The following is a 27,979-nucleotide window of genomic DNA, read 5'->3' as shown; positions in this document are numbered from 1 at the left end:
CATCGAGTAGAATCACCTTTTTTTCTTCCCATTTTCATCCTTGATAGGAAGGCGAAACGGCGACTTCAGTTGATTATCTCTCTTTCCTTTGCTATCCAATGGATATTCACTGCAAAGCAGACCCCTTTACAGCGATGCACCGTAAGTAGAACAACCTGCAGCTTTTACATGTATGCGGATAAAAATAACCAGAAGAAATCTATCATTTCTGCCTAATACACGGGCCTGCAGCTCAGAACATAGCGGATTTTAGGCACAAACATCATCTTGGTGCATGAAAAAGACAAAGTTACGAGGGAATAAACTGACGTACAGGCAAACGCATGAGAACGTGAAGCTGATAGTGGATTAAATGTTCCTCTCATTTTTCGCACCTATTCTTATGTGTGCACATTTCAGCGGATTATCTCTTAAAAACACTCGCAAAAATATCACGAACGACTGCAGTACTTCGGTACACGGAGCACTGATGTGCAGAAATTAAACTTGCCATAGTAAACAAAGAACATGCTTTGGCAGGTACTCTGTAATTTACACGTGTATCACCCTGCAGCTTCCCGCGTAGTGTGTGTGTGTGTGTCTGTGTCTGTGTGTTCAGGCCTAATAAGTCACAACACATTAGTTACACATCTATTATTCAAATTATCCAAATAACAGGGAGTCCCATAAGTCCACATACATTGTGGTGTACAGTGTGTGGTTTACGCGTAATTTGGTGAACGTGTGTGGAAAATCGATGGCCTTTTTATTTGGAAAATAATATGTAATATGAGTTATCAAAGCTCGTTTAATTATTTAAAATTACCTTGGAGGGAAAATGAAGGAGCTTGCAACTAAATACCAAACATGAGGCGTTGGGGCTGCAAAGAAAATATGAGGTCTGACTGTGAGAAACTTTATGGCACTGAAGACTCAATCAAATTAATATTTGTAATTATCTTAGAAAATCTTATTATTTTTTTTAGAAATCAGATGGCAGTTATAACACAAGCCCATATACCTACAGGTTCGTGTAACCAGAATTTAAGGAGCAACTAGCACATGCTTCACAATAGGTTAAATAAATGTACTACATAATTAGGTGGCATAAGCCTTTGAGCTAATTCATTTAAAAACATCATAGTAATTAATAGTCATTTAAAAAGTTAAAGTTGATTGAGAAAAGCACACAGAGTGACAAGCACAGCCAGGACATTTTACAGCTACAATGTCCACTTTAATTCCAAACTGTAAAATATATATAGAATATTCCCAGAAATCATTTATCTGCAGGCAGTCATTTTCTTAAATACAAATTAGAATGAACTATTTGGAATCATTTCTAATAAATGCTCATAATGATGAGTTTTAAATACAGTGTGGTGTAACAATAACGCAAGTAAACAGCCTTATAAATAAAATGCATCAAATTAAAACTGATACTTTTAATGTGCATATTTTTTAAAAGCTTCTCACAAACATGTAAACGCACCTTCTGCACACAAACAAGTCGCGGCACTAACGTGAACTTATGTTTTATTTACAGCCTATTTTCTGTCATTTGGTCAAAAATGACAAAAAAAAAAAAAAAAAAAAAAAAAAAAAGCTGTCCCACCTGCGCCTGTTTCCTCAACGACTTTATGTAATGTTACGGTTGTGTGCTGCTGTTGTATCCCACGTAGGGCACGGAGGTGTGAACCAGCTCGGCGGGGTGTTCGTGAACGGCAGACCCCTCCCGGACGTGGTGAGGCAGCGGATAGTGGAGCTGGCCCACCAAGGCGTCCGGCCCTGCGACATCTCCAGGCAGCTGCGGGTCAGCCACGGCTGCGTCAGCAAGATCCTGGGCAGGTAGGTGACCAAGAGCCCGGCCTGTAGCCCTGCAGGCTGCATGGTAGAGGCTGCAAAGAAATGGCCCCAAAACAGCACTATACTGGTTCTTCATAGGCTTCCATATATTTTAGTTATCCTAAAACAGAGACTATCACTCTCTATTGAATTAGAGTTCAGGTGGGTCCTCGTCCATTTTTTGTGTGGATACTGGTGGTTTACTGAAAGGATTCAATAGCACTTTTACAGAATTACATCTATATTGTGTATTAATGTGTGAGCTTTTTTTATTTAAAGGATTTTTAAGGGAAGTACTGTTTGTTGTGACACTTAATGGATGTTTGAATGCGCTAATTCTGCTCACACCACCTTCAGGTTCGACGTTTAGATAAAAAAAAGTGTGACTTTCATGTAAAAAAAATATAATGACTCAGTTTTTAGTCTTTGGGCGCATCAGTGGGTGAAAATAAAATCAAACGCCTATTTTTATAGAGGTCTCGGCATCGCCACGTCTGAAATACTGCAGGTTATCATGGAGAATATTATTTTTTGCAGATATTACGAGACTGGTAGCATCAAACCAGGGGTGATTGGTGGGTCCAAACCTAAAGTGGCCACGCCAAAGGTCGTGGAAAAAATCGCGGACTACAAGAGACAAAACCCAACCATGTTTGCCTGGGAGATCAGAGACAGACTGCTGGCAGAGGGCATCTGCGACAACGACACTGTTCCCAGCGTCTCATCCATTAACAGGTACGAAGCAAATTACAATAGCCCCTAAAAATCAACCCAAAATCTGGATGTTCAGATTTTTTTTGCGTTTTATAAATGTAGTTGGGTTAAACATCGGCCAGCAGGACGTAAACACTTTAATGAAGAGGGCAAAGCGCAAATGGAAAATCATTTATCACAGTATATGTGTGTTAACGCGCCACCCACAGCAGATTATTGTTTGACCAACTTTGCTGGCCGACACGCCGAGGCTGCCTGCGGTCTCAGAGGTGCAATTCAATCTTTCAGACCAAACTCCCTCAACAATCAGCAGTACATCCAGGACTGAGTGAATCTGTCGAGATGAAAACCGATCAATATTCGGTGACCAGATCCCGTGGCGCTATAAAGCAGGCCAATTTTCTTTAGCACATCTAATGTGCTGGAGCTGCTGCACGGAGAGAACACCACTGGCTTTTCTGCAAGATTTTATTTTGAAGGAATGTTCTGAAAAGGGTAAATGAGGGAGAACAGATGGGCCGTGATTTGTAAAATACTGAATCATGGGAAATTTTGAAAAATGAAGCTAAAATATTTTATTGTGAGGCTAAGAGCTTAAGATGACGCATTAAAAACATTTCTGCTTATCAATAAACCTCCCGATTTTTAATTCGAGGTGTTATCTTGCTATAATTAATGGGTCTACTAATGTAACATAATGATAATGCATAAAAGCTTAACATCAATTTGCCTTGACTGTAGTATTAAAAGCCTCCATTTCTATGTAAAATGTCTAAATCTAACTTTACAGGCATCACTGTTCAGGCTACAATTCTTAGGTTGTCCTAAAAACACTCATAAACAGCAATATAATTTGAGCATGGCAGCTACAGGAGGACCCAGGGCACCCCCACCTTACCACCATCTAACCCCCCCCACCCCTCCACCCCACCAGAGATCCCTGGTGATGAACTTTGGTTAAGAGGCACTGTTCCATAGAGCCAGCATCAGCATTACATTTTAATGAGCTGATGGGAGAGCATGGACAGCTCCACACAAGACATCTTTTAAATAGAGAAAAGGCTGAAGAAAATTCATTTCATGCTTCGTGGCTGCTTAAAAAGCCCCATTTAAGGAGGCTCAGACACATGTATGTGATAAATTCAAAATGTACATTAATATCATTAAAAGAGCCTTATAAAGTTTTTTTTTTTCCACTCCCAATTAAAGCTTTCTATTTTGGTCTGGTGGGAGCCTTATGCTTTGTTTATGTGGGAAATTAAATTGTGAGTACAAAGAGCTGTAATTCTATCAGTGAAATATGAGAGCTACTTTGAATTTCTATTATGGCTTAATGTTGACTATTTTTCTCTCTTTTTTTTAGCAGAATAAATGTAAGATTTCAATGTACTGCTCTGCTCTCTGGCACCACACACTCAGTGACATAGTGACATACACACAGATGAGGTGAAACACATTTGTTTTGATTTAGCTGGAGCTAAATGTTTCAATACATGCTTGGATTTCTAAAGGAGCAGTCCACAAAAAAAAAAAAAAAAAAAAAAATCAATGAAAAGATCCCTAGTGGATTGAACACTGCAGCAGACTTTGCTCCAGATCATCTGATGCCAATTCAATTTGCTTCAAAATCACTAGAAAAAGTGGTTCAGTCTTAAAAATAAATGACAACAGGAGTTTAAACTGGGCTTAAGAAAATTCAGGAAAAAAAAAAAAAAAAAAAAAATCTCTAAAGACTGGAGCCAGAGTCTTTTCCAGTTTGATGGTTGTGACTGGGGCCAGTTGTGGGTTTCTGTGGCAGACAGTCTGACCTCAGGACTGTTGACAAAACAGGATGCTCTATTTAAATACCTTTCCTCTGCATGCATTATTAAATGCTACAGCGACAATGTTGTACTATGTGTCAGGGCCACCACAACCAACAAGTAACGCTACCCTGCTGGTAGACGTAGGAAAAAAACACAGGTCCTCAATGGCGCTCGAAAGTATTGATTCCGAAGTAAAGCAATTTTAATATTTCTTCAGGGGATTTTCAGCAACAGCCAAGTCATTAATTCATTCTCCCAAATTGCTTATTCAATATCAAGAACATGGATACCAAATAAAGTCTTTGAATTTATGTAGCACATGCGAGTCAAGGGGTCGAATAACTGTTATGAGGAGAAGTGAAAAAAATTAAAACATCAATACATGCTCTCTGGAAAAGCTTGTTGTAAGGTAGCATAGCCTCTGATTTTTTTTTCTTTTCTGTGACAGTGTTGGATTTATTCATCTGAAGCCTCCTGGCACCTAATAACATAAATATCCAAATCCTCTTATGTGTTTCTGGATAATATGCAGGACGAAAATAAAATGAAAGGAGTATTTTTGGTTTAACATTATAATCTGAGTGCGACATATTGTGCAGTTTTTACTTCACTGCAATACAATATGCAAAGAAATTAAAACAATGGACCAAAATTTAATTTCTGCAAAGAAATCAACTCTGAAAGCCTCTGTAGTTCTCGCCCAAACTCTTTCCTTTGTACTCTAAAATAGCTCTTGTGCATCCATGATGAATAGTTTAAAAGTTTACAAATTATTGTGACAGCTCCTTTTCTCCCCAAGTGCCATTCAGATTAAAGGAATCTAATGCTGGCGTAAGCTTGTGCAAGGCAATAAGGAACTATTGCTTTCCTGTCACATATAATTTATAGCTTTTTATTTGCATCTGTTTGCCCGAGTGACTAATCCCCAACTTTTTCTCCCCAAGCCCCAATCAATACAACCTCATCCGCATTGGCACATGGAAGCTGCTGGTTCTACAGAGATGTTTGATCTGGGAAGCAAAGGGCTACTATAAGGCAGCCAATGGCCCCTGTGAAACTCCCTCCACAGTGGGATGGGGGGCAGCTGATTAGTGTGGGCCAGGTAGAGTCAGTGAAGCTGATCATTGAGGTGAATTGATGTGATTTCATGCTTTGTTTGCAAGATCACTCAGACCAAAAGTGCAATGGAGACTTTTCTCCAGACCTCACCTACGAGGTGGAACCACTGACTAGATCCTTTCTTGTGTATGAGTTGTGTTTGATATCTTAATCACTTAATTTCTCCATAGCATCTGCTGTGACCCAACAGTACGCTCAATCTCCAGGAAGGGAAGTCAGCCATAGAAAAGTAATGACATCTGCTTTTCCTTTGCTCCCCAGGATCATCAGAACTAAAGTCCAGCAGCCTTTCCATCCATCACCTGATGGGACGTCCCTTTCAACACCAGGCCATACAATAGGTAATACTGCAGCTCACGTGATCAGCATGGGAAATACAAGGCGTCACAGTACAAGCAGGTCCTCCTTATTAAATACAAGCTGTTTTTTAAATTTCTTTGTCTTTTTTCTAGTACCAAGCACAACCTCTCCGCCTGTAACTAGCGCCTCCAATGACCCTGCAGGATCCTACTCCATCAATGGGATTCTGGGTATTCCACGATCTAATGGTGAAAAGAGGAAAAGGGATGAAGGTAAGACAGTTTCTTCGTCATGTGGGAACAGTTCAGGATTGCATAAAATATCTAACATCCAAAAAAAAACAAAACAAAAAAACCAAAATCTTGTATAAATTCTTTGCAGCTTTATGCTATAAAACCCATTTTGCTGAACTTGCAATTACAGCTTTAAAACCTGCTTCAGTTCCAGTAGATGACCCTTATAAAACACCTAAGTCTGAACTCTGTTACACCGCTGTGTCAATCTGCCAAGGAGTTTTTTGATTTGAAGACACGACCTCCGCTGTTGTCTCCTGCAATTAATCTTTATGGAAGTGATTAAAGGGCTTTAGATAATTACATGTCAAGATGATGTAGCCAACCACCCAGGTCAGTCAAGAAAGCTGCTATACCTCTGTGGAGGGCTTTTTTTTTAACAAAAGTGTCTCCACTTCTGCTGCTGCTGAAGTAGTAGGTTAGTGGATATAAGGGGCCCTGAAGCGATATAGATTATTGGTTCGGTAAGCAATAGGCTTCCTTAATGTCACTACATAAGTAGCTGATGAGAATAGCTAAACAGATGCACTCATGTTACGAGGCGTGTATGGTTATGGAGGGATGATGTGGCTGCTGAAAAGGGGCAGTTATCTCAAACAGGGTGGGGAATGAGTCCCTTATTTCTGCAGTGCTCTGGAATGAGAGCTAATCAGAGCACGGCAGCAGTTTACATAGCGTCTTCTTTGTTCTGGCGTTTGTTGAGAAGCACAGGGGTTTGCAGGATATTGAGTGGAATTGATGTTTTATGTGCATGCGGGGAGGGAGGGATGACTAATGACCTGTCAGAGGTAGATTTCCTGGCAAAGATATAAAAACCAGCATGACGTGGACATGGCAAATGACATAATCAAGTCTTTCCCTGTAAGAGATGCAATCGCAGAGGCATAATGCAAACGTCTGGTATTTTCAAGGGTTCATTTTCAGTCATTCGAGGACCTCTCATATTAGCCAGGGTGTAATGTCTAGTCACTGAATGATAGAATGCACACATTTCTATGCAGATTGCTACTGAAGGGCAAAGAGGTATTAAAGGGCACGGAGAGGAATAATGTATGTGTGTGTGTGAGAACGAGAGATGGCCTGTTTTGTAGAGGTCTTCCAGGTGACAGCACCATGTTTCTATGGCTATTCAGTCTCAAATGATTCCCCTGATGTGCTGCCATTTCTGTGATTTAGGTGCTCGGCCAGCATTACGATGAAAGAGAAGAAAGCTATGTGTCAATGTGTACGCTTGTGTGTGTGTGTGTGTGTGTGTTTGCATCAGGTTAGGACTTGCACTGAGGGTGAGGGTGCTTCTTATATACTCTATGAATGGCCAGCTGGTGCCTACATGGAACCATGGGGTTAGGGATACTTTATCTTTCCAAAACAAAAACCCCAGGCCTTGGCCGCACACATGGCTGCAAAAGCAATGTCTCGCCTCAAGCCACAGTTTGTAAGAATAGTATATTACATATGATGTTACCCTGTAGACACTATTGTCCTGTTGCTGTCTTAAAGTGCACCTTATCAAATGCCTGAATTGCAAGATTTTGTAACTGCCAGGATGAAATCTCTCCTCAAGCTGGGCCATAGCTGTCATTTAGGACACTTACAATAAGGTCTGTCCTCTGTAGGTTGGATGATTTTGTAACACAATGCCATTTATGATTTTGAGGGAAATCACAAGTATCAACAAGAAAACAGTGACTACTTTTATTTTGAAAATCAATGTGCTGCTCCAGTATGTTCTAAAAGATGCTTTATGTGGCCCTACATATACACATATGGATTATCATTATAGATATCATAATTGAGTCATAAAATCAATGTAGAAATCTATTTCAACAACTTCAACTGCTTCCATTCATGCATTTTGTTTTGTTTTTTTTGTTTTTTTGAGATGAAAAATGTGAGAATTTTCTCTGTGAAATGAGACCGTCCTCCTATAAACCTCTTAAGTTTTGGTGAAAATCATACGTCATTATAATATATTATATTATAATAGTATTTTTATTTTGAAATGCAGCAGCTATATTATGTCATAACCTGTAGTGGGCCTATGCAGCTACATATGATCATTTTTGTGGTGTATTTTGGTGTAAATGCCATATTTTGCCATGTTTTCCATAATGCATTACAGTGCTGGAGGAGACCTGCCATCTTTGCTTCAGTGTTTGCATTTTTGTAACTTTTATATTAAAAAAATAAAGACCTTAAAAAATAATTTCTAAAAATGATAAAATGATATAACTTTAAGCATTTAAAAACTACTCCATATCCAAGAAAGCCACATATTAGATCTTAGTTCTCGTAAAATCCAGTAAGAAACATGGCTGTGCCGTTTTTAGTTCAAAGCAGATCTTTTTTTTAAAGCTGAGGTCTGTGTTTCAATGTTGCCTTGTTTGCTATTCAGACGTATTTTGCTTCGCTCAGTAGGCAGTAGTCTATAGTCAGTTAATGCTTGGATTAAATTTCCTCACAGCACAGTAACTTGCCTGAGCCCTATTTAACTTGGTAAGCCTCATGATGATTATGGCACAAGAAGTCATTATCAAGGGCTGAAAACATGAACAAAAATGAGCGAGGGAAAAGGAAGGAGGGGAAGAGCTGGGGAGGGGAGGTCTGTGCAACACAAGCCTTAGTGAAATGGATTGGCTGTGCAGCCCAGAGTATTTGTTTTAGACAGTAGCTGTGGCACTCTTCCAAGCAGGCAGACAGCTCCTAAGTTTCCAAGTCAGCAGTGCCCTTAAAAAAAAGTCCCCCATTACAGGAGGGATGTAGAGATAATGTAGTGTGACACACGTTATGTACACTGGGTCTCGGCAAGAGGAGCTTCAGGGACACAGGTGTCATAAGAGCCATTAATCTGCTATTGTCACGTGTTATAGCAAATTAAAAGTAGCATGTTACACTTGGCAGCCATTGTTGCAGACGGACAGAGGGGGAGGGAGAGAGACCCCTGGAGATGGTGTCTTTGGTGACCAAGGCTGTCGGCGCATTTTACAAAGTGACATATATTAGAATTTGCAATTCTGCAGAGAAAAGCTATTACCTCATAGATTAACATCCAAGTACCCCACCACTCGCCTTGCTCCTGTATCCCAGCTCCACCACTTCCCAATACTGACACCATAAGCTTCAGAAAAAACAAAGGAAACCTTCTCTGAGAGAGAAATAAAACATTTTCACACCTCATCAGCAAAAATCTGCTTTTATGCATGCATTTGTTTGGTCTTCCTATTAGTGAACGTGTGATAGAGCTGAACTGACCTGAACGAAAAGCTTTGAGATAAGTTGGTAGTATGGTGACTATGAAGTGTGTTGGGTCTTTCAAAGTCGTACTACATGTCCTTTCACAGGGGGCCACTATTGGCACAATCAGACCTGTAGAGGATTCTTAATTTCAACCATTCCAAAGACTTTCTTGCTTTGTGTCAGGCTTTTGTGTTGATTTATGAGAGAAACACCAAGAAAGAAATTTCATGATTAGATGATCATCATATATTTTAAAAGCCAACAACAATAGGCAGTGGCAGTCAGAATGGATGTGATTCTGCGCTTCAGTAGCTATTGAATTAATTATTTCTCATCTCTGAGCGCCATGAGTACCGAAGCGATGTGTGTGGATGGAGATGAGTGATGAAGCGGGCCATCGTCACACCCTGCTCTGTGTATCAGTATCTGTTCTGGGAGAGAGGAAGATTCAACACAGGAGCCCAGAGCAAAGCAAAATGTCAGCACTAAGTGCAACATCCAAGCTACACTGATAAAGCCTTTAAAATCCCAAGAGCATCACAGAAAATGTTACTTAATGCCTTTCCAACATATTCTTCTCTGAATCATAGAAATAATCACACTTGTTCCAATTAAAATGTTATTGTCTGGTTTATAAAACTTCAAAAAAAACCACTAGAAACATACTCTCCTAAAGACCAAAGCGATGTCTTCAAATTTTCTTGTTTTGTTTGACCAACAACTCCAAAACCCTCAAAGTTTACAAAGAGCAGATAATGTTTGGGCATTAATATTAATGCATTGATAAAATTGCTGTTGATTAATTTCTAGTGGATCAGCTGATGAATTCATCATCTAATTCCTTTCAGGATTAATCACAGATCTCCGATGATGCAGAACAAACATATTACATTCCGAATACTGTATTTCATTTATGTTTACATAATCAAAACATTCAATTAGAAAAACAAAATGCACCAGAGTTCATCCAATTTGATGCAAATGAGTCTTAATTTGATTTCATTTAGACATGTATTGAATCGGGCAGGAAATTATAGAGGTGTACTATTGTGAAATACATAATTTGTTAAGGGTATGACAGTGCGGTGACATATTTAAACAAGGAGCGACTAGGCTGGGACGGGGTTGTGAAGGGGTAAGCTCATTCATCTGAAGGACATTTTGATGACCTCAAGGTGCCAGCTCAACTCCCCATCATGCATCTAACAAGAACTTAGAAGCTCTATTATCACTGCGTGAAAGAGTTTAAACTTTTATTCTGAAATCATTCTCTTCCCCTATTACAGACCTTCAGAAAAGAAACTATTCATACTCAATCTGCACCTCATTCCCAATAACTGTTCTGTTTTTGTTTAGTGGGCAGTCACTCGGATTCACCATCAGACCCAGTGTTGTGTTGGCTAAAGACTCCTGCTACGGGTCGTGACCTCGGGGTGCCAAACCCGCAGAGAGGAGTCTGTTTTATAGAGCTGGTTATCTGATCTGATAGAGGCTGATCCCTCGTTACCAGAGTGTTAATACAGACCGGTGTCAAGATGAATACACTCAACTCCAGAGATGATCAATAAACGACCACAGAGCAGTTCAAGCACGTGACACAGCACCAAAGCCACTGTGGTCAAAGATTAGTCACAGCTGCAGGTCAGGAAATGTCCAAACACTGAATCAGACTTTTTGTAGAGATGGTAGGTGTCTATAGACACTCTTTAGCTTTAGCTATACGTGACTGAATACAAATCAAAGTTAGAGATTTCAAAATACATCACAATTTATAAATGAATAAGCTTTACACTCAAAACTCAACTTATCTGCTTGACCAGAGCTGTGCATGTTAAATCTGATTAGATTAGCATCTCCTGGGCACCATATAAAAACAAACAACCCAACATCTACTAAAATCAGATTCTCATTCAGTGGGACTGGTGCATGAACACCTCACATCACTATTTTTCTGCTGACTTTGAGCACAAACAAAAGAAACAGAAATTTTGTCAAGTGGGAAAATACTTTTTCACACAGGGTGCAATCACTTATAGTAAAACAAGGAAACTACCATGGTTGGACAAGACGTAATGCAAACTAAATCTTTTCTAGTATTATCCAGTCCTTGGGCACCAAAATAACTAGGATATGGATACTAAAAGGTCACGGTGTGGGTTTAAAGTATTCACTGGCTGAAGGAAACATGTTGGTATTAGGCAACTGCTGTCATCATTTTTCTTGTGACAGTCCTGAAATGATTAAGAATGATGCCTGAAACTTGATTTATGCACCTTGTACAAGAAGAATTACACAGCTAAGTAAATGCAAAATCAAAATTTCACCAGAGTCATCTTCATCACTAAAACACAGTCGATGCTGATTTGCCAGATGGGAATCAGTAGCTGGGAGGGCAGATGGGGCTGTCCTCAGTCTGAGTGGGAGGAAGAGTGTGTAGGTTGACCCAGGATGGTTTGTCTTGTGTGTGGGAAGTGTATTCCACAGTGGTGAATGACAAATATGGTGGAGGGTATTGATCAGGTGTTGTGGCTCAGGCTGGCTGATGGAAAGTAATTAATGACTCTATTTGCTTTGGAACCAAAGAGAACAATTGAGTTTGATAAAGTGACAAGCAGCAGCTATAGTAGGTGAGAGCCAAACATGCTGAACATTCACCTGAGTGTGCCAAGATGAGCAGCAGATCAGAAAAAAAGTCAAAGCTGTTGTTTTTTGTTTTTTTTTTTCACCCTGCAATTGTGTCAACCTTAAATTGACATTTTGGGAAATGTGCTAATCCACTTTCTTGCTGAGACTTAGATGAGGCCAATCGCTGTTGAAAATGGAACTTTGTCCAGGAGATGGTTAACTTACAAAGTACAAAACCTGAACACCTGTCAAACTACAATGTTTGTATTTTTTTTGTTTTAAATATGTGATGTACTAATTATTGAGCTTTAAAGGTGCTTTTTTTTTTTTTTTTAAACTCTTTGACAGAGCCAGATTGGCTGTTTCCCTATTTCCACTCTTTATGCTAAGCTATAGCTAACTAGCTCCTGGCTGTAGCTTCATATTTAACAGACAGGTATGGGAGTGGTATTGATTTTCTCATCTAACCCTCAGTAAGAAAGTAAATAAGCCTATTTGCTAAAGAAAAGTAAAAGTATTGCTTTTATCATGCTGCATTCCACCAAACCAACAGTTTTAAAAGTGTGTGTTTTGTGGTTCAAAACTCAGCTCAGTTTACCTGCCAATATCAAGCACCACCCTGCTACTACTATGCCCTTTTTTTCCACACCTATAATCTGCATACCTGAGAGTGCAGAACTGAGAAAAATCATTTTATTTGAGGTAACATGAGGCCAGGGATTACTTTATCACTAAAACTGACTCAGCAGCCTGCCATGACTGAGTGAACTCAAAGCAGAAACCTTTAATTTTCATAATGACAAAGAAACCCATGGCCAATACTTGATCCGCTTTATAAGATCAATATTGGCACTGATAATGATCCAGTGTATTGCATCGTGCATTGCTTATAAACAGGTCTGCGTTCATTGTGAAGAGAGAATAAACAGGTAACAAGCTCTTGTTAGCAAACTCTTAACTTATTGCTTGACATTTTTGCAGCTATCAGCACAATTTGAGGCTATATACACTTATATGTGCATGGACATACACACACACCCACTCACACTATTTTTTATAGCTCCTTTAGCTCTTCACAGGAGAGCTGGGTTCATCCTCTGGCCTCAGCCTGTGAAAAAAGGTCAGGCAGCAGAATAGAATGGCAATAACCCTCCCAAATGGTACTATCACACAGACATGATTGATCAATTGAATTCCATGGCAGAGAAAAATGTGGGATTAAGTAGAGTATTATACGCACAATGAGTTGAGGCATGATGTTCATTTCAAGTTCATTTCAGCTCCCTCTTGCCACCAGATCAGGCAATCAATAGGGGCCTTGCATATCATATATCACCACTCTCCCACTGAAGGGAGAACATAATCTGCTGCAAATTTAGAATGACAGATTTGTAAGGGAGCTGAAGCTTTCTGGGATCCAGGGAGTAGACCTACAGACACAGCCACTGCAGCCAGGAGAGGTGGGGGCGATGGAGAAGGATGGAGGAAAAAAGGGAGAGAGGGAGGTATGGTACAATGGTCTGTAAAGGCTTTAAAAGCATTGCACACAAGTGACAATGGAAAAAGCAAAGGCATCCTTCTCCCAACAGTCAGGTAATCAGGTCAGGAGTCAGGAGGAAATTCCTGTGTTTGGAGAGCAGGATGATTGAACTAGACTGTACGATTTTATTCAGCCTCTTGTCCTGCGCTGCTGTTTCCAAATGGAACCACACACACGCAGAGAATGAAAGCAGTATTGAATTGTGAAAGGGAAATTGTGCTTTTAAAAAACTGCTCTTTATTTCAGCAAGCACCAGTAGAAAAAAATCCAGCTCCAGCTCAAAAGAAAGAGCACTCTAATGGGCTGGTTGCTGCTTTCATTAGTATACATGCTTGCCACAACATATATATATAATATATATATATATAATATATATAATATATATATATATATGCAAGTGGTGGTAATCCATCAATTACCAGAAGGCTTTCAGATCATGATGTTAACAGTGTGGAGGTGTGGGGTGCAGGGAAAAGCCTGGGTGATGTAGCCAGTGGATCACTACAGCCATTAAAGGTGCAGAAAAACTGCACTCCATCCTTTTCTGTCCTCGTCATATCCCCCACAGAGGTGGTACAGAAAATACATGAGGAGAATATAAAGTGCATAGCTAAAGTAAAGGCCAGCTTCCCAGGGTCAGTGTCTCGATTGTTGCTTTTTCTTCTTGTAGATGGTTCAGATGGGTCTGGCCCAAACAGTGATTCTCAGGGTAGTGTGGAGAGTTTACGGAAACATCTGAGGGCTGATGCCTTCACCCAGCAGCAGCTGGAAGCGTTGGACCGGGTCTTTGAACGCCCCTCGTACCCTGATGTCTTCCCTACAACGGAGCATATCAAACCCGAACAGGTCAGTACAACTGCAGCTCACCAGTTTTCCTCTACAAAAATGCACTCAAATTGTGCATGTGATGCTGAATCCAGCATTAAAAACAAAAAAAACACTTGTCATGAATATTCCCAAATCAGAACCACAGCTAATTAAATAAACGTCTGAGATGGCCAAACACTGGATTACAACCCAGCATGTATAATGCTAGAGGGATCACCAGGAAAACTCCCACACAATATTGATTTTGTGATGAAAACACATTCCTTGTTTCCCTTATAATTGAGAATAACAGTAAGGCAACATGAAATTAATCAATAGCTAGATTTTTCTTCATTTTTGCTGATATTCAACTGCTGCTTCTCACCTTTCTTGCTTATTTTCAGTTCTGTGTCATATTTTGATGTTTACTTGATATCTAAAACATTGTGAGCAACTTCTATATGTTACTGCTTATTCTGATATGAAACCCACAGTCACCATCCATCCTCATTTCAAAAATTAAGAGACATTTGGGGAACAGCCACCCCCATGCCAAAACGTCAGCCAGAAACCATTGCTTATAAAAAGCTCTGGTCTTATTACAATGGATAACCTTTATTTACTTTCATTATACTATTAAACAACTAGAGACTATTAATTTCTCCCACCAACCTACAAGTTGGACCCATAAAGTAAAAGCAGTCGCCTAATTGAGTTCATTTTAATTTCTCTCCAATCGGAGCGAATTACGCAGGTGATAAATCAGTGGGACAGGCCTCACCTCCAGAAGAGGGCCTAATTTGCAGCTAATTACAAAACTGATTTCTACTGGAAGATCAATACCAAAACGAATTGGAAATGACTTGCAATCACAAAGAGCGTCAGGGAGAGTATTAAAAGGCAGAGGGAAAGGGGTTAGACTAAAAAAAGAGGGTGAGTGAGGAAGGAACAGTCGAGAAAAATCAGCTTTAATTTGATGCAATATTAATCAGAGCACTTTCCCTTTCATGGGTGCCTCACATTTTTTTTCAGGAAAATGTGGCCCTATTAGCCAGTGTCTGGGTTCTGTAGAGGGGCATTAAAAAGCCATTCTGGAGATGCAAAACGCAATGGATTCACTCCTCCCACACTTCTGCTAGCCATTTGGTCATCCTTTTCAGGCCTATCTTTTCGCTTTCCCCCTCCTGCCCTTTATCTGCATGATAAAACGTCTGTTTGGCGTCTGAAGCCTCAGAGAATAGAGGAAAACATCCGACATTGTGCCAGTGAACAGTTGTAGCAGACAATTAGAGTTTATCGGTGATAGAGGCAGACAAGCGAGGGGTCACAGGCGTCCCCCTGTGGGAGCGTGGCCCACTGAGCCACTCATGCTCAAACTGGGCTTTGGACAAACACTATCAACACGAGGAGTCCGGAAGTCTCATCTCATTAAAAAAACAAAAAAACACTGCTAACATCTGCCATGGGTGTTTCAGCAGATTTACAAAAAGAAACATGATGATGAAAGAGAAGCCGGGAAGAGATTCTTTTTGAAATGAGTGAAATTAGTTTTGTTTTTTTAATTAAAAGTAGCCAGTTCATCATTTTTCGTTTTCAGTTCATGAATGGGATTTTTCCTGTGGAACTGGATATTCCACAGACTTTGCTGAGCTTTTACCCCCGTGAAGTAACTGAATTATCCAGAGCAACCACCTTGTTTCTGGAAAGAGATGCTGCAGTTAAATAAGGTTTTGCATCTTATTTTTAATTACTGTTTTGGTACAAACACAAAGAAACAACTACCAAAATGCCATCAAATCATAGATTCATAGCTTTGTGTGCTGATTTATTTAAATCATAATTATCCAAATTTCCCACCATATTGGTTTCTTTTATGAAATGTAAATAGTAGGTAACAAAAAAATAGGTACTCAGAAAGCGTAAGTATTTCAGTAATCCTGAGAACCTACCACTGAGTGTGTAGATCTACTATCAAGTGAGGTTGAGATTGCACAGAAAAAATTATCTGCATTGCTACAGCTAAAAACATGCTTTGTTTCGTTCTTTATAATTTGATTAAACTATTCAACGCAAACATCTGAATACAGTTTTGAAGCTAAATCTCAAACAGTTCCACAGTAACAAAAACCACAAGTTGTACTAATGATTCGCTCCAGAGCTAAGAAGTAATGAAATTTAAGGGTGGTTTGGACTCCAAATTAAAAGCAAAATCTTAAAAAAAGGTGAATAGTGTCTTTCAAACAGGGCCACATGGTGTGCCTGTAACAAAGCAGAACTGCTTTCTCCCTTGGCTGATCAGGGGTAGGACTGCAGTCAAGCACAAAGGGCCAGCTGACGCCTTGGCTTTTCACTCATCTCAAAATCCCACTTCCTCTCAGACAATACCAAAAATACATTCATGATATGCTTGAACTGCCACCCTGCAGCTTGAACACGCACACACATATACACACACACACACACACACACACACACAATGCTCTCATACAAATTTATACTCGCACAGGCCTGTGTGGAGTGCTTAATGGAGGAGGAGAAGGGAGGATTTTCATCTAGGTATTGTTTGGTTGTGTAATGATTCGACTGTCCTTTTCCCAGGCTAATGAGTACTCGCTCCCTGCCCTGAATTCCAGCTTGGATGAAGTCAAGCCCAGTTTATCCTCTAGTGCCAACCCAGACCTGGGCCCCAGCGTGTCGCAAAGCTACCCTGTAGGTAAGATCAAGTGCCATACCATACGCCTTTATGCTGCTGAGCCACAGCTTCAGCTGAGGGGTTCTGAACAATAATGTAAAGAAAATAAAAGCAAACACTGCTTAGCATGCTTGTGCAAATGACCAAAAATGTGTGAAAATAAAAGCAAACCAAAAAGTTAAGTGTGAAGACTTTTTTAATACCATTTTTACTCTGAGCTGAAAAGGTGGTACGATGATGTGATAAAAGCTTAGCAGCTGTCCTCCGTCTGTTTTTTTTTTTTTTTTTTTTTTTGCTGAGCAAGCAGGGCAGTAAGAGAGATTGGGAGGGGGGGCAAGCTGTTCAGTCACCGCTGGACAAGGACCTTTGGGTGTCAGCACATCAGAACTATGACTGTGTATCAGAGCAAGGTCTCACAAAAAAGGCCACCATGCAGGACTGACTGCTTGTTGGCTGCTGCTGTGTTGCTCCTGTGATTTGTTCACGGGGAGACAGTTTGTGCTTCTCAAAGCACGGGTAATGTGCCTCGGTAAATACGCTCTGGCATTTCTGCCGCCTAACTCTAACACCATGATCATTTATTTCACCCTCCTATCTCTCTCGCTCTCTTCCTCCCCCCTCGTCGTCTCCTCTCCTTGTCACAGTTAATGACTGCCTGGCTAATTGAAATATTGTTTCGTTGTTGCTGTGTTATTACCGAGAAGAAGGTTAAGTTTACTGAAAGTTTACGATGACTGTCGGTGGCCTGAGATTAATATACAGAGCTTTTATTAAAATTCATATAATTATGCAGCCGCCATCAAAGGCAACGAGTTCTGTGTGGGGGAGGACAGGGTGATTGAAAATTGCAGCGGCCCCCTTTCTCAAATGATAGCCAAGCAGTCTTATGAGAAAAGAAAGGGCCCTTTTCTCATTAATATGTGGGAGGTAGGTTTCACCTGTAAGGCAGGCCTCCTGAGAAGAAAGATGTGTGTTTGTCCTTTGTGCACTGATGGCCCTGTAGAAAGCAGGCTGGGTTCTGCTTTGCACCTGGGATTTTTTAGAAAGTCTCTGCTGAGAGGGTCTCCTTACCGTGTTACAGGTGCAAAGAAACATGTAGAGGAAGAAAGATGGATTGTTTGCATGCCAGTGTGTTTAAGTGTGTGCATGTGTGTGTGTTTGAACATAAAAAGCACATGACATGCTCATGTATTAGTATATATATGTTTATTTTATGCCCTTTTCTGGTGGTAGAGCTCACTGGTGTCAGAGAAATAAGCACACAGAGGTCAGACTAATGGAACAAACATTGCTCTGATTTCCACTTGGTAATTAGTATTTGGTTAGTGGCTCCTCTGCATAGTTTTCCCTCAGTGCCTGCCGGTGTGGATAATATGTGATGTTCAGGTGTGTGGTCTCTCTAATGGCTGAGTATTATAGTTTACTTGCCAGCGATAAGCCTACCAGAGGAATTTTAAGCCATGCAAAAAGTAGTAAATTATCTGCAGTATTTAGGCCAAGATCCAATTTCAAATTAATTGTGTCTTTACGGGGGAAAGAACTGGAGATTACGTTCAGCCTTATAATGTTTTCGAACACCAATTAAAACGCCTGCAGTTATTGATCTTGTTGATTTTATGTCCTGGAATTTGCATAATCTATTAAAAATGAATGATTCATGGAGTGCTCGTTGCCAGAGATCGGGATGAACTGAACTGAAAGACTTGAGAGATAGAAATCTTTTGTGTCCTCTGCTTATCCTATTAAGGCGCAAAAGTACCTGCAAAGCAGGCTTAAATAAGAAAGGGATTTAAGGGCATTGTGCACATCATCGAAATTCAGGGGCAAGAAGCCACTTCCATTAAAACAGCTTTTTTTCTCTCTCCCTCTCCTCCACATTAATGCTGTATTACCTGCTAAATAGTCCCTCTTACCCCATAAAAACACCAAAGGGTTCCATGAATATGTGGATAGGACAATTGCATATTGTGGGGTAATTTCTATTGTTGATATGGGAAGTAATTTCTTTGATGAATTCCCTTCGAGAGATGGATTTCATTTCAAGTGCTTCTTATTCTTGTTCATTCAAACTGCTTAAAATTCAAATAGTGTGGGCCCTGGGTGAATTTGTGAATAGCAGAAGGAGGAGCTGGAACTTTTTAGTGTATTTTGAGAAATAAATGGAGAGATGGCCTTGATACGGCCAATTGTCCACTATTTCTATAGTTTCTGTATTTCCTGAAATTAGTCAGAGCCCACCTGTTTTCACTATGGTGCTTCAGACTCTAGAGCTATCTGCAAGTACTGAGCAGATTCCCTTGAGCATTCAGTGGGAGTTTTACACATCTCCACTCAGTGAGTGCATACTGAAGACTCTTTAAGCATATTCCCTGCTGGGCCTGTTAATGGAGGTCTCCAAAGGCTTAAAGCTCCTGTGTCAATGACACTTCTCCTCTTCAAGCAGCTGCTACATACCTTTATCTCTCCTTGTTGTTCTTATAAACAAGACTTCATGCAGCAAACACAACTCTCCACGCAACATTCAATTAAGGCGAGTGAGTGCTCTGTGGGTAAACGAGACAGAAAGCATCAAGACCTGTCGCTGTCCAGTGAGCAGCGAGCAAAGATCAGACGGCGAACCTGCCGTCAGTGATGTGTGGGCCCATGACAAACCGCTCGCCTGTCTCCCCACAGGGGGAAAAGCAGACACGGGCTCTGAAATTAATGCTTATTTCGTCTTCACAAAAGCAAACTAACCTTTGAGCACACATTTGATAATGAATGACTTTCAGCTGGTGTTTGGGGAATTAAAGCAATTTGGCTCTCCAAACATTCTTTACTTAGTTGTAATTAATTAGGGTGCTGAGATTTTTTGGCTTGTGATAAATTGGCCCATTCTGCATATAGCCTAGAAAATGGAGGTCAAAGATTTTTGGTTGTTGTTGTAGCAAACATGAAGGTGTCCCTGTCATGCTAAATTTAATACTCTTGCAAGCAAAAGAGTCATTCACAAATGACTTTGTTTCTGCGCCAAATAAAGAGAAGGTCACCCTGATTTTCTGTTTTAAGAAACTGAGTTGATATTGCAAAATCTCTGCATAATGTTTCTTGTAATGTTGTAGTGGGTTAAACTGAAACCTGTAAATCGCTGTTCACAAAAAGTTTTCTATTCATAATTAAAATAGGTTCAATTGTATGTTTTCATAAAGAAATGTACCAGCTGTCATTTGTTCTGTGTTTGTACCTTTTTGTTAAATATCTGCAAAAGCACAAGATTCGAACGAATACAAACAAATATTTCTAGTCCACAATAGCAGGAGACACTGTATTCCCAGCTCAACAGCGACAGTTACAAGGCACTCCTCAAATTAAGACAGAAATCAACAGGCTTTTGTAAGGGCAAACCAAAAAATCTTTCAATTGATTTTTGCAGGGAAAGAAAAGGAGGGCAGAGGAAAATAAATAGCTTGATTTGTTGGCGTTCAATCTAAGGGGACTGTCAGAGGAAGCAGACAATATAAAGAAGCCTATCTTCTAATGAGAATCTGGACACACATCTCTGTTGTAAAAACAACAAAGGCTAGGAAGCAGCTAATGAGGCTATCATCGCTGTACAGAGAGTACTCTGAACTGGTGCCTCTCTGAAAGAGTGATTTAAAGGGGACATAAAGCAACAGTCACAGAGCTGCTGGCACTCTCTGCCAACTGTATCCTGGAAAATACAGTAGAGACACTGGCTGTTTTTATTATTATTTTCACTTATGTACTCCAAAAACTAACTAACTCAAACAAACTGATCAAACTGTGTGTCTAAATGTTGCTTTAGGTTGAAATCACCAGTAAAGGTTAAGTGGAAAGCATTGATGCTCCAATCCAGCTCAGTTAGTTAGGGCCAACATCGATTAACTTCAGGCTAGAAGTGACCGAACCACATCAAATTTTAGTCATTTATTTATGTTATAAAATTATAAAAACGTAATTTTAAAAGCTTTAGCATATAGTTAAAAAGTGATGTTTCATACAGCAGTGAAGTACAGATTATAAACTGAAAACAGCTAAACAAAAAAGATTAAAAAAAAAAAAAAAAAAAGAGATCAATGTAAACCTAGTTACAAAAATCAGTTTTTCAATGTGAAAATTAAATTATTAAATAAAATTATTATTAATTAAATAGCATGTTAGCAATTTCTACACACATATAGACACACACTCACATGCACTCACACGCACACTCATACACACTCACACACACACAATGGCCTCACCCCTGCTGGACCCCCCACCTACAGTACTCCCACGGCTCCCTTTGACTTATGTGCACTGGCTTGTGGCTAACTAATTCTTATTATAAATGAAAGGTCCAGCATGACCTCACTCTTCTCTGTAAAGCTCTTTAACTCAGCAGCCCTCCAGTCTCAGTGCTTTAACCAAGAGACACCTCTCACCAGGCCTTTGTACAATACAGCAATCGGTGTTGAGATTTGCAAATAATAGGGAACAGTTGTTGAACATAAGACTGAATAGTTTTTTTTATCATATAATTTATGGTAACAAATGGAAATGGAAAAAAGAAATTGTAGCTGTAAATTACAGTGAGTGAAATAATGTACTTCGCTACATCTAAATGTACAATATTTCTGAAAAGTAGTGGAGTAAAGAAGCACGTGCTGCAAGAACCCCCAGATCTCCAGGGCCGTCAAAAAGATCTGAAATGGAACATTTTATAAACCATAAAGATCAGCCCATTCATCAAATCAGGCCTTCAATCATCCATCATTACGAAGCAGCCATACACAGCTTCCATGGCTTCCATTCACGCCTCCCCAACAGGCCTGTGTCTTGTGGACCTCTAGGCCTGCCACCCTGCCTCCTCACCAGATTTACCAGCTGTCAGTCATTTACTGACTCTGCGGCCCCTGCTGCTGCCTGTATGCCCACCTATAGTATCAGATACTCCAATGTCCAGAGGGCTCTGTTCATAATATTGTACACATGGATGTGATTGTTTTAAAGTCAATAACTGGCTTTGCCTGTGGTTTAAAGTTATGTTAGGGTTGTATTCTCAGCATGTAGCATGGCATTTATTTTTAAGTTTTTGCTTTTTTGTTTTTCTATTATGCAATTTTTCTTCTGCATATTGAAGACATGTTGCACACCCTTTAAACTTGGGTCTTTCAGGTGTGGTGCAGTTTGCCAAAACAAAATATGCTGATCATTATAAAATAGCCCTAAAAGTATATTTAAATTTCATTTATGCAACAAGGTTAATGTTTAAAAATTCAAATTTACCAAAGACCTGCAAAGAGGTTTCTATGCTGCAAAAAGATCAGCACAGAGACAATAAATACAAACACACAAACTAAAAAAAACTGACATACTATAAAGAAAAACACAAAATATCCAGTTATAATTCAATAAAGGAGTAAAATTCAACAACAGATATGATTATCTACAAAAATCTAAAAGTAGTGAAAATAAATTCAGCAGTCACATTGTCAATCCTGATCTTATAAAATGCTTTTGTATACTACAAACAAGACCCGACCAAAAATTCACTGTTGTGACACAATGATTCAATAAACAATTGGAGGAACGCTACATTATACCAGCTCGTCATAAAATAAAACTTTTCCTCTAGATAGTTGAGTCTGATGCCAAGATCTTTGTTCCTAAATGCAACAGCATGTCATCTGTTCTTGACAAGACAACTGTTGTCTTGGGTGGTTATTATGACGCATTTTGTCCTCTAGGTCCTAATTAAACCTCTATGGGAGATGATTTTCTCTTTGCATGGCGCTCACAGCTGACAACATAGGCCCCTACCCCTATCGGGTAGGCCTCTCCTACCCCTGCTGCAGATTGGGGTTACGTGCCATAGTCCAAACGTCCCCACAGCAAAAAAGGACAGCCCAACCGTCACTCTCAATTATAGAGCTGAATATCTGCAGATGGGTGGAGCTCTGCAGACGGTCTTGCGTGCTCAGTCTTTACAGCCAAAGAGAAAAAGAGACAAGCTGCCATATTTACAGAAGTTTAAACAATGACCTACAATTCTTCTTCTGTAAAACACCAGAACTTTTTACTTTTCAGATTCAGATTTTACATATAAAACAAAGGCATTCATTGTTACACATTTCAAAAGAACTAACAGCCATATATAGGTCAAATTAAGAATAAAATAAACATCTTTAACATCATTTAAAATATCACTTGCACATTAATACATTAATATTTCAGTAACTGAATATTTTTAATAATATTCTGATTAACACTGAAAAGGTGTCAGCTTCAGTGGATTTTGATAATACTTAATTTTACCCAGATAAAAATTGACTTTTTTTTTTACAATGGCGAAATGTGACTTTAATAATTTTTCCTCTTTCCGTTCAACAATGTTAAAAATAGTACTTTCTTTTCTGAATCCGTAAAATCACCAGGGATGTTTACTCAAAGTCCTAGGAGTCATTCTTGTCATTCTTCACGTTTTGCAGAACAGCTCCGCAAAAGGATTTATCACAAAGTAACATCATCACAGGCATCTCTCAATTTGTTGTCCAGCTTGAGAAGATATTTCTCCCACACACAAATTAAAATGCACTTAAGATGTATGCTTCTGTTTGTTTTGTCTCTCTAGGTCGGGACATGGCCAACACAACCCTACCTGGGTATCCCCCTCACGTTCCCCCCACAGGCCAGGGCAGCTACCCAACCTCCACGCTCGCTGGAATGGTTCCTGGTGGGTGAGAACTAACGTCAGGGCTTCATACTGTCATTAGGGACTATTTAACAGGTGGTGTTGCGCTCAAAATGAACAGGTGTAGAAGCTAAGAAGCAGAGTGAGGAAACTACAGCGCCAAGTGACACAAAGAGGCAATGATTATTGACCTGCAGAGTAAGCGGCACACACATCCATATATTAGCTCAGTGTGTATGATTGGACTAGACAGGCTGAATAAGTGATCAGAGACATGGGAGAGGACAGTTGCTCTGCCTTCCTTCCTACTTTCTTTCTTATTGGCTCATTATCTCCCCCTGTGGTTGTTCTCACCAGCCACTGATAAACACACCCACCAGCCCTCCGCAGCCTCTGTGCTCCAGAGCATATCCCTTTCCCCTCCTCTACTTAACCTGCAGTTCAGGTTCACAGCAAACAGTTAAGGGTCAAAAGGCAGAGGCATGGGAGCCCAGTAAATATTCAAATCGGTGTCTCTCAGAGGAGACCGGGTTGGTGTTTCACTGCCAGGAACAGGATAGGGATGCAGTTTTGGTGCTGGGTTTAAACACTTCTTCAGCTACAGCCCCACTACACACATTTCCACCAAAACAAAGCTGGCATTTTGTTTTTATGCGATAACACCACATGGATGAATAAGCCAGTGGTGTGTGTGCTGTGATAGCATATCATTTACCAATCACACAACCCATCACAGGCCCTGTCCTTCTTTTCTCATTAAATATTGCACTTACTTCTGCTGCACTTATTGCATGATGCTTTGTAACTGTATGTGTTTTGATACAAATACGGACCAAGACAGAAATTTTCATTTTATATCATTAAAATGACAAGCAGAAGAATTTTTATCCAAAAATGTGCCATTTAAAAATATAAATTTTACATTTTCTGCATTTTTCTGCAAATAATTGAGTCAGAAGAATTGGATGTTTGGTTGCACACTCATGGCAGTGCAATCCAGATTTACTTTTGGATTTTGACTAATAAAACTGTTAAATCATGTGAGTGGAAAAGCATCAAGTCAAACATGCTTTTACTTTCCATTTGTTCTTATGTGGCACAAAGCAAAAGATGAGGGCCTTAATCCCATGGCTTGTGGTTTTGTGTTACAACCCATTCATCCTATACACAACCACTAAGATTTAGTGACAGGCGCAAAACACTGTTAAAGCAAAGCCATTTCTCACCAGCTTCATATAAAATCTAGCCTTTATTGTCTCGTAAAAAGAAAGAAATGTGTTGAACCAACAGCAGTGCTCACTGACATACTCCAAGTTACTTCCCTGGCAATGAAATTCTGTTGCAAGGAACACCAGCGCTCAGGCTGCAGGGGTTTCTGATTGGAGATGTTAAAATTCCTCCTGGAGAGGTTGCAGGATTTACTGCAGCATAGCAAAAAATTATGTATGAAACTGTTTATTACCACTATGCATTTATTAGGCCAGTTTGGAATATAGTGGAAAAAGAAGAATGGGTAGACATCCATAAATGTGACAGGGAAAGCCGCCTTCAGTGTCACATCCTGTATTGTTCAGTGTTGCATAACTTAAGCGAAATGAAAAAGAAATAAATTACTTGGTTGACTAGTTGCACATCAATGACTATCATTTTGCCCCTCAAATTGCATCCTGTTTTGAATGACGAGAAATGACTGCATGTGAAGGAGTAATGGTATGATGCATTCAAATGCTAATTGATTTGTTGGTTTCTTTTGCAGGGAGTGAGTTTTCGGGGAACCCCTACAGTCATCCACAGTACACAACCTACAATGAAGCCTGGCGATTCAGCAACCCAGCATTACTAAGTGAGTAGAGAGTCAGACACTGGATGAGAACAATTAATTGACCATTTAAACCCTGCACCCACACACCAATTGTCACCTTAGCAATGACAACTACGCACGGCTAGAAGTCAAGCTTTGGATGTCTCCACATCTCCAATAGGCCTCTAACACTAGGAACAAATGATCCATAAGAAATATTATAGGTCATGATACTTGTTGGCCAAAGCTAGGTTAGTTTCACATCTTCCAAACAAATTGGTTAGTCCTTATTTTGGAATCCACAAACAAAAACAGTGGATTGATATGCAAAAATTGAATGATGATATACAGACACCAAATTGCACAAAGAAAGCTTAGATAAACAGCTACTCTGGATTACAATGCATTTTGATCTTCGATCTTCCTAAAAGCATTTCCTCTTATGACATTAAAAGCCAAAACATACAGTTCAATCTCAGTCTGTAAACCAATCAATATAACATCTGTTTAGATTTTCATGCTAAGCAAACAAAGAGCTATATAATGTGATATTACATTTTCCTAATCATACTTACTAATTCATAAACTATTAGATTGAGGATGTCTACCTTGCAATGAGCTACACTTATATCTGGAGTTACAGGTTGCATTAAAATGCTGTGCCATGTGGACACATTGAAAAAGTCAACTGGAGATTAGGTTTTCAGCCAACACATGTTTCTAGCTTAACAGGCTTCTTAGATACAGTCAAAGTTGTCATTTCAGCCTGTAAAACAGATTGTCATTAGCTAAAAATGAGAAACCTGCTTTTGCTTTCTTGATGTAACTACAAAAAAAAGCTGTTGCACACTGATGGATCAAAAGTTCAGAAGTCAGAAAAAAGGCTCTGTTTGACATCACAGGCCCACTGTTTCAAAAACTTAAAAATGCCACTATCACAGGTCATCAAAGGTAAGGACGACCATCATCATTGTAAACAGCAGTAGTAGAAATAGTGACCAAAGGGCTTGGACAACAGTCAATCAACCACAAAAAGTAAAAGTTTTTAAGCACGAAATGATTCGTTAACGAAGAGTTTAATCAAATCTACTGCTACCACCAATTACAAATTATAATAATTTGGTAAATGGCAGTAAAAACTGTAATTGTTGTTTCAAATGGTTCGTTCTTCTGTTAACTTTCAGGTTCCCCTTATTATTATAGTGCCGCATCGAGAGGCTCCGCCCCTCCCACTGCTGCCACTGCCTATGACCGTCACTAGTTACCATGGAAACCAAATCAACCTACAGGACCATGGCCTCAGCCTCCATATTGCCCCGGTGTGAGCAGCATGGTCCGCTGGACACTGAGCAACTGCGCTTAAAGAACTGGCTCACACAGTGACAACCTAAACGGTTTTTGGGATTCCAGACAACTTCTCTCCTCTCTCCTCACAGCTTTTTTGGACATTCAAAACCAAAAAAATAAATAAATAAATAAATAAAATCTAGACTTCATCAGACACTGAAAGGCACTAAACATACAACAAAACCTGTGGCCAGTTGCAGTGGTTTAGAAAAAAAGAAAAAAATATCCAGAATTTATTTTGCTCCTGTAGCACTATCACAGTTCCATCCCACCATGGATCAATACTGTACATTCCTTCTCTTGACAGCTCTCTGCAGGGACGCTGTCCGGAGCTTAAAATGTAGCAGCAACCTTTTTTTTTTTTTTTTTTTTTTTTTAAACGTTTTCCATTTGTCTGCCATTCGATTCCTATGGCAGCACAGTGAGATCAGAGGAGATTAGCAGCAGCACATGAAGGCTGTGGCAAGCTAACATTGTTTTATCCATCTGAACAGGCACCAACCAAACACCCAGCATGAGTAAATCTATTGTTTCTGATGCCATGAGAAGATTAGGACATGTTCTCTGTGATACACAATCAAAATGTAAAAATGAAAATGAAATAAATAAACAAACATCAGTTTGAAAATAGAGGGAGCCATGACACTATATCACCATGGCGTGCTATTTGCAAGATTTAAAAAAAAAGAAAACAAACAAAAAAAAAAAACAAACTAGTAAATATATTCTTAAAATAATTTTTTATTTCATTTTTATAATTCGTAATGACTAAACTGCAGACTGCTTGGCTAGCATTTTACTATTTCTTATTTGTCACAATACAAGAGGCCATCAGGCAAAAGTTTTTTGTTAATTTTGCACTATTTTGGAGGTTTGCAACAATGGCGCGTTTTTATGCAGAAAAGTGATGATGCATATTTGCTTTATTTCATAAAACAGACTGTAAGTCAAAAACGTGTCTGTGTGAAAAGGCACTTACAGTTTTAACAGTTTTGTCCTGTAAGTCAAGGCCCATCATGTCACTGCCTTGATGTGCACTATATTATGTTCTCACAGCTTAGATTTTTATTTTGAGTTGATTAAGTCTTTGGCATTCAACCACAGAAAGGATATAACAGCCATCCCAGTATCAAACCAGTATAATCATTTGCCCAGTTTGATGCCAGAAGCATCCAAATTCACTGATAGGATGACTCTGATGA

General features: G+C 39.6%; 1 protein-coding gene across 2 annotated transcripts; it reads left to right on the top strand.

The window, feature by feature from the left end:
* Positions 1-6: 6 nt before the first annotated feature.
* Positions 7-27,074, top strand: pax2b (paired box 2b). 2 transcript variants are annotated; one of them, XM_026315437.1, is made up of 10 exons: positions 7-141; positions 1,662-1,827; positions 2,362-2,559; positions 5,724-5,803; positions 5,915-6,034; positions 14,128-14,303; positions 16,863-16,977; positions 23,570-23,671; positions 25,386-25,472; positions 26,634-27,074. In XM_026315437.1, exons 1-10 carry the CDS (start codon positions 99-101, stop codon positions 26,753-26,755), a joined length of 1,209 nt encoding a protein of 402 aa, XP_026171222.1. In that variant the 5' UTR covers positions 7-98; the 3' UTR covers positions 26,756-27,074. The 2 variants fall into 2 exon arrangements, with proteins under 2 accessions (XP_026171222.1, XP_026171223.1); XM_026315438.1 differs by having other exon boundaries at positions 26,615-27,074.
* The last annotated feature ends 905 nt before the right edge of the window (positions 27,075-27,979 follow it).

Source organism: Mastacembelus armatus, chromosome 19, assembly GCF_900324485.2.
Source record: "Mastacembelus armatus chromosome 19, fMasArm1.2, whole genome shotgun sequence".
NCBI classification, from domain to species: Eukaryota; Metazoa; Chordata; class Actinopteri; order Synbranchiformes; family Mastacembelidae; genus Mastacembelus; species Mastacembelus armatus.
The sequence above is the reverse complement of the archived record's forward strand: the minus strand, read 5'-3'. Positions and strand labels throughout refer to the sequence as shown.

Coding starts and splice junctions, on each gene's coding strand:
- pax2b (XM_026315437.1), top strand. CDS start 99: ATGGATATTCACTGCAAAGCAGACCCCTTTACAGCGATGCACC. Junction 2,560..5,723: donor AGCGTCTCATCCATTAACAG/GTACGAAGCAAA, acceptor TTTGCTCCCCAG/GATCATCAGAACTAAAGTCC. Junction 25,473..26,633: donor CAGCAACCCAGCATTACTAA/GTGAGTAGAGAG, acceptor TTATTATTATAG/TGCCGCATCGAGAGGCTCCG.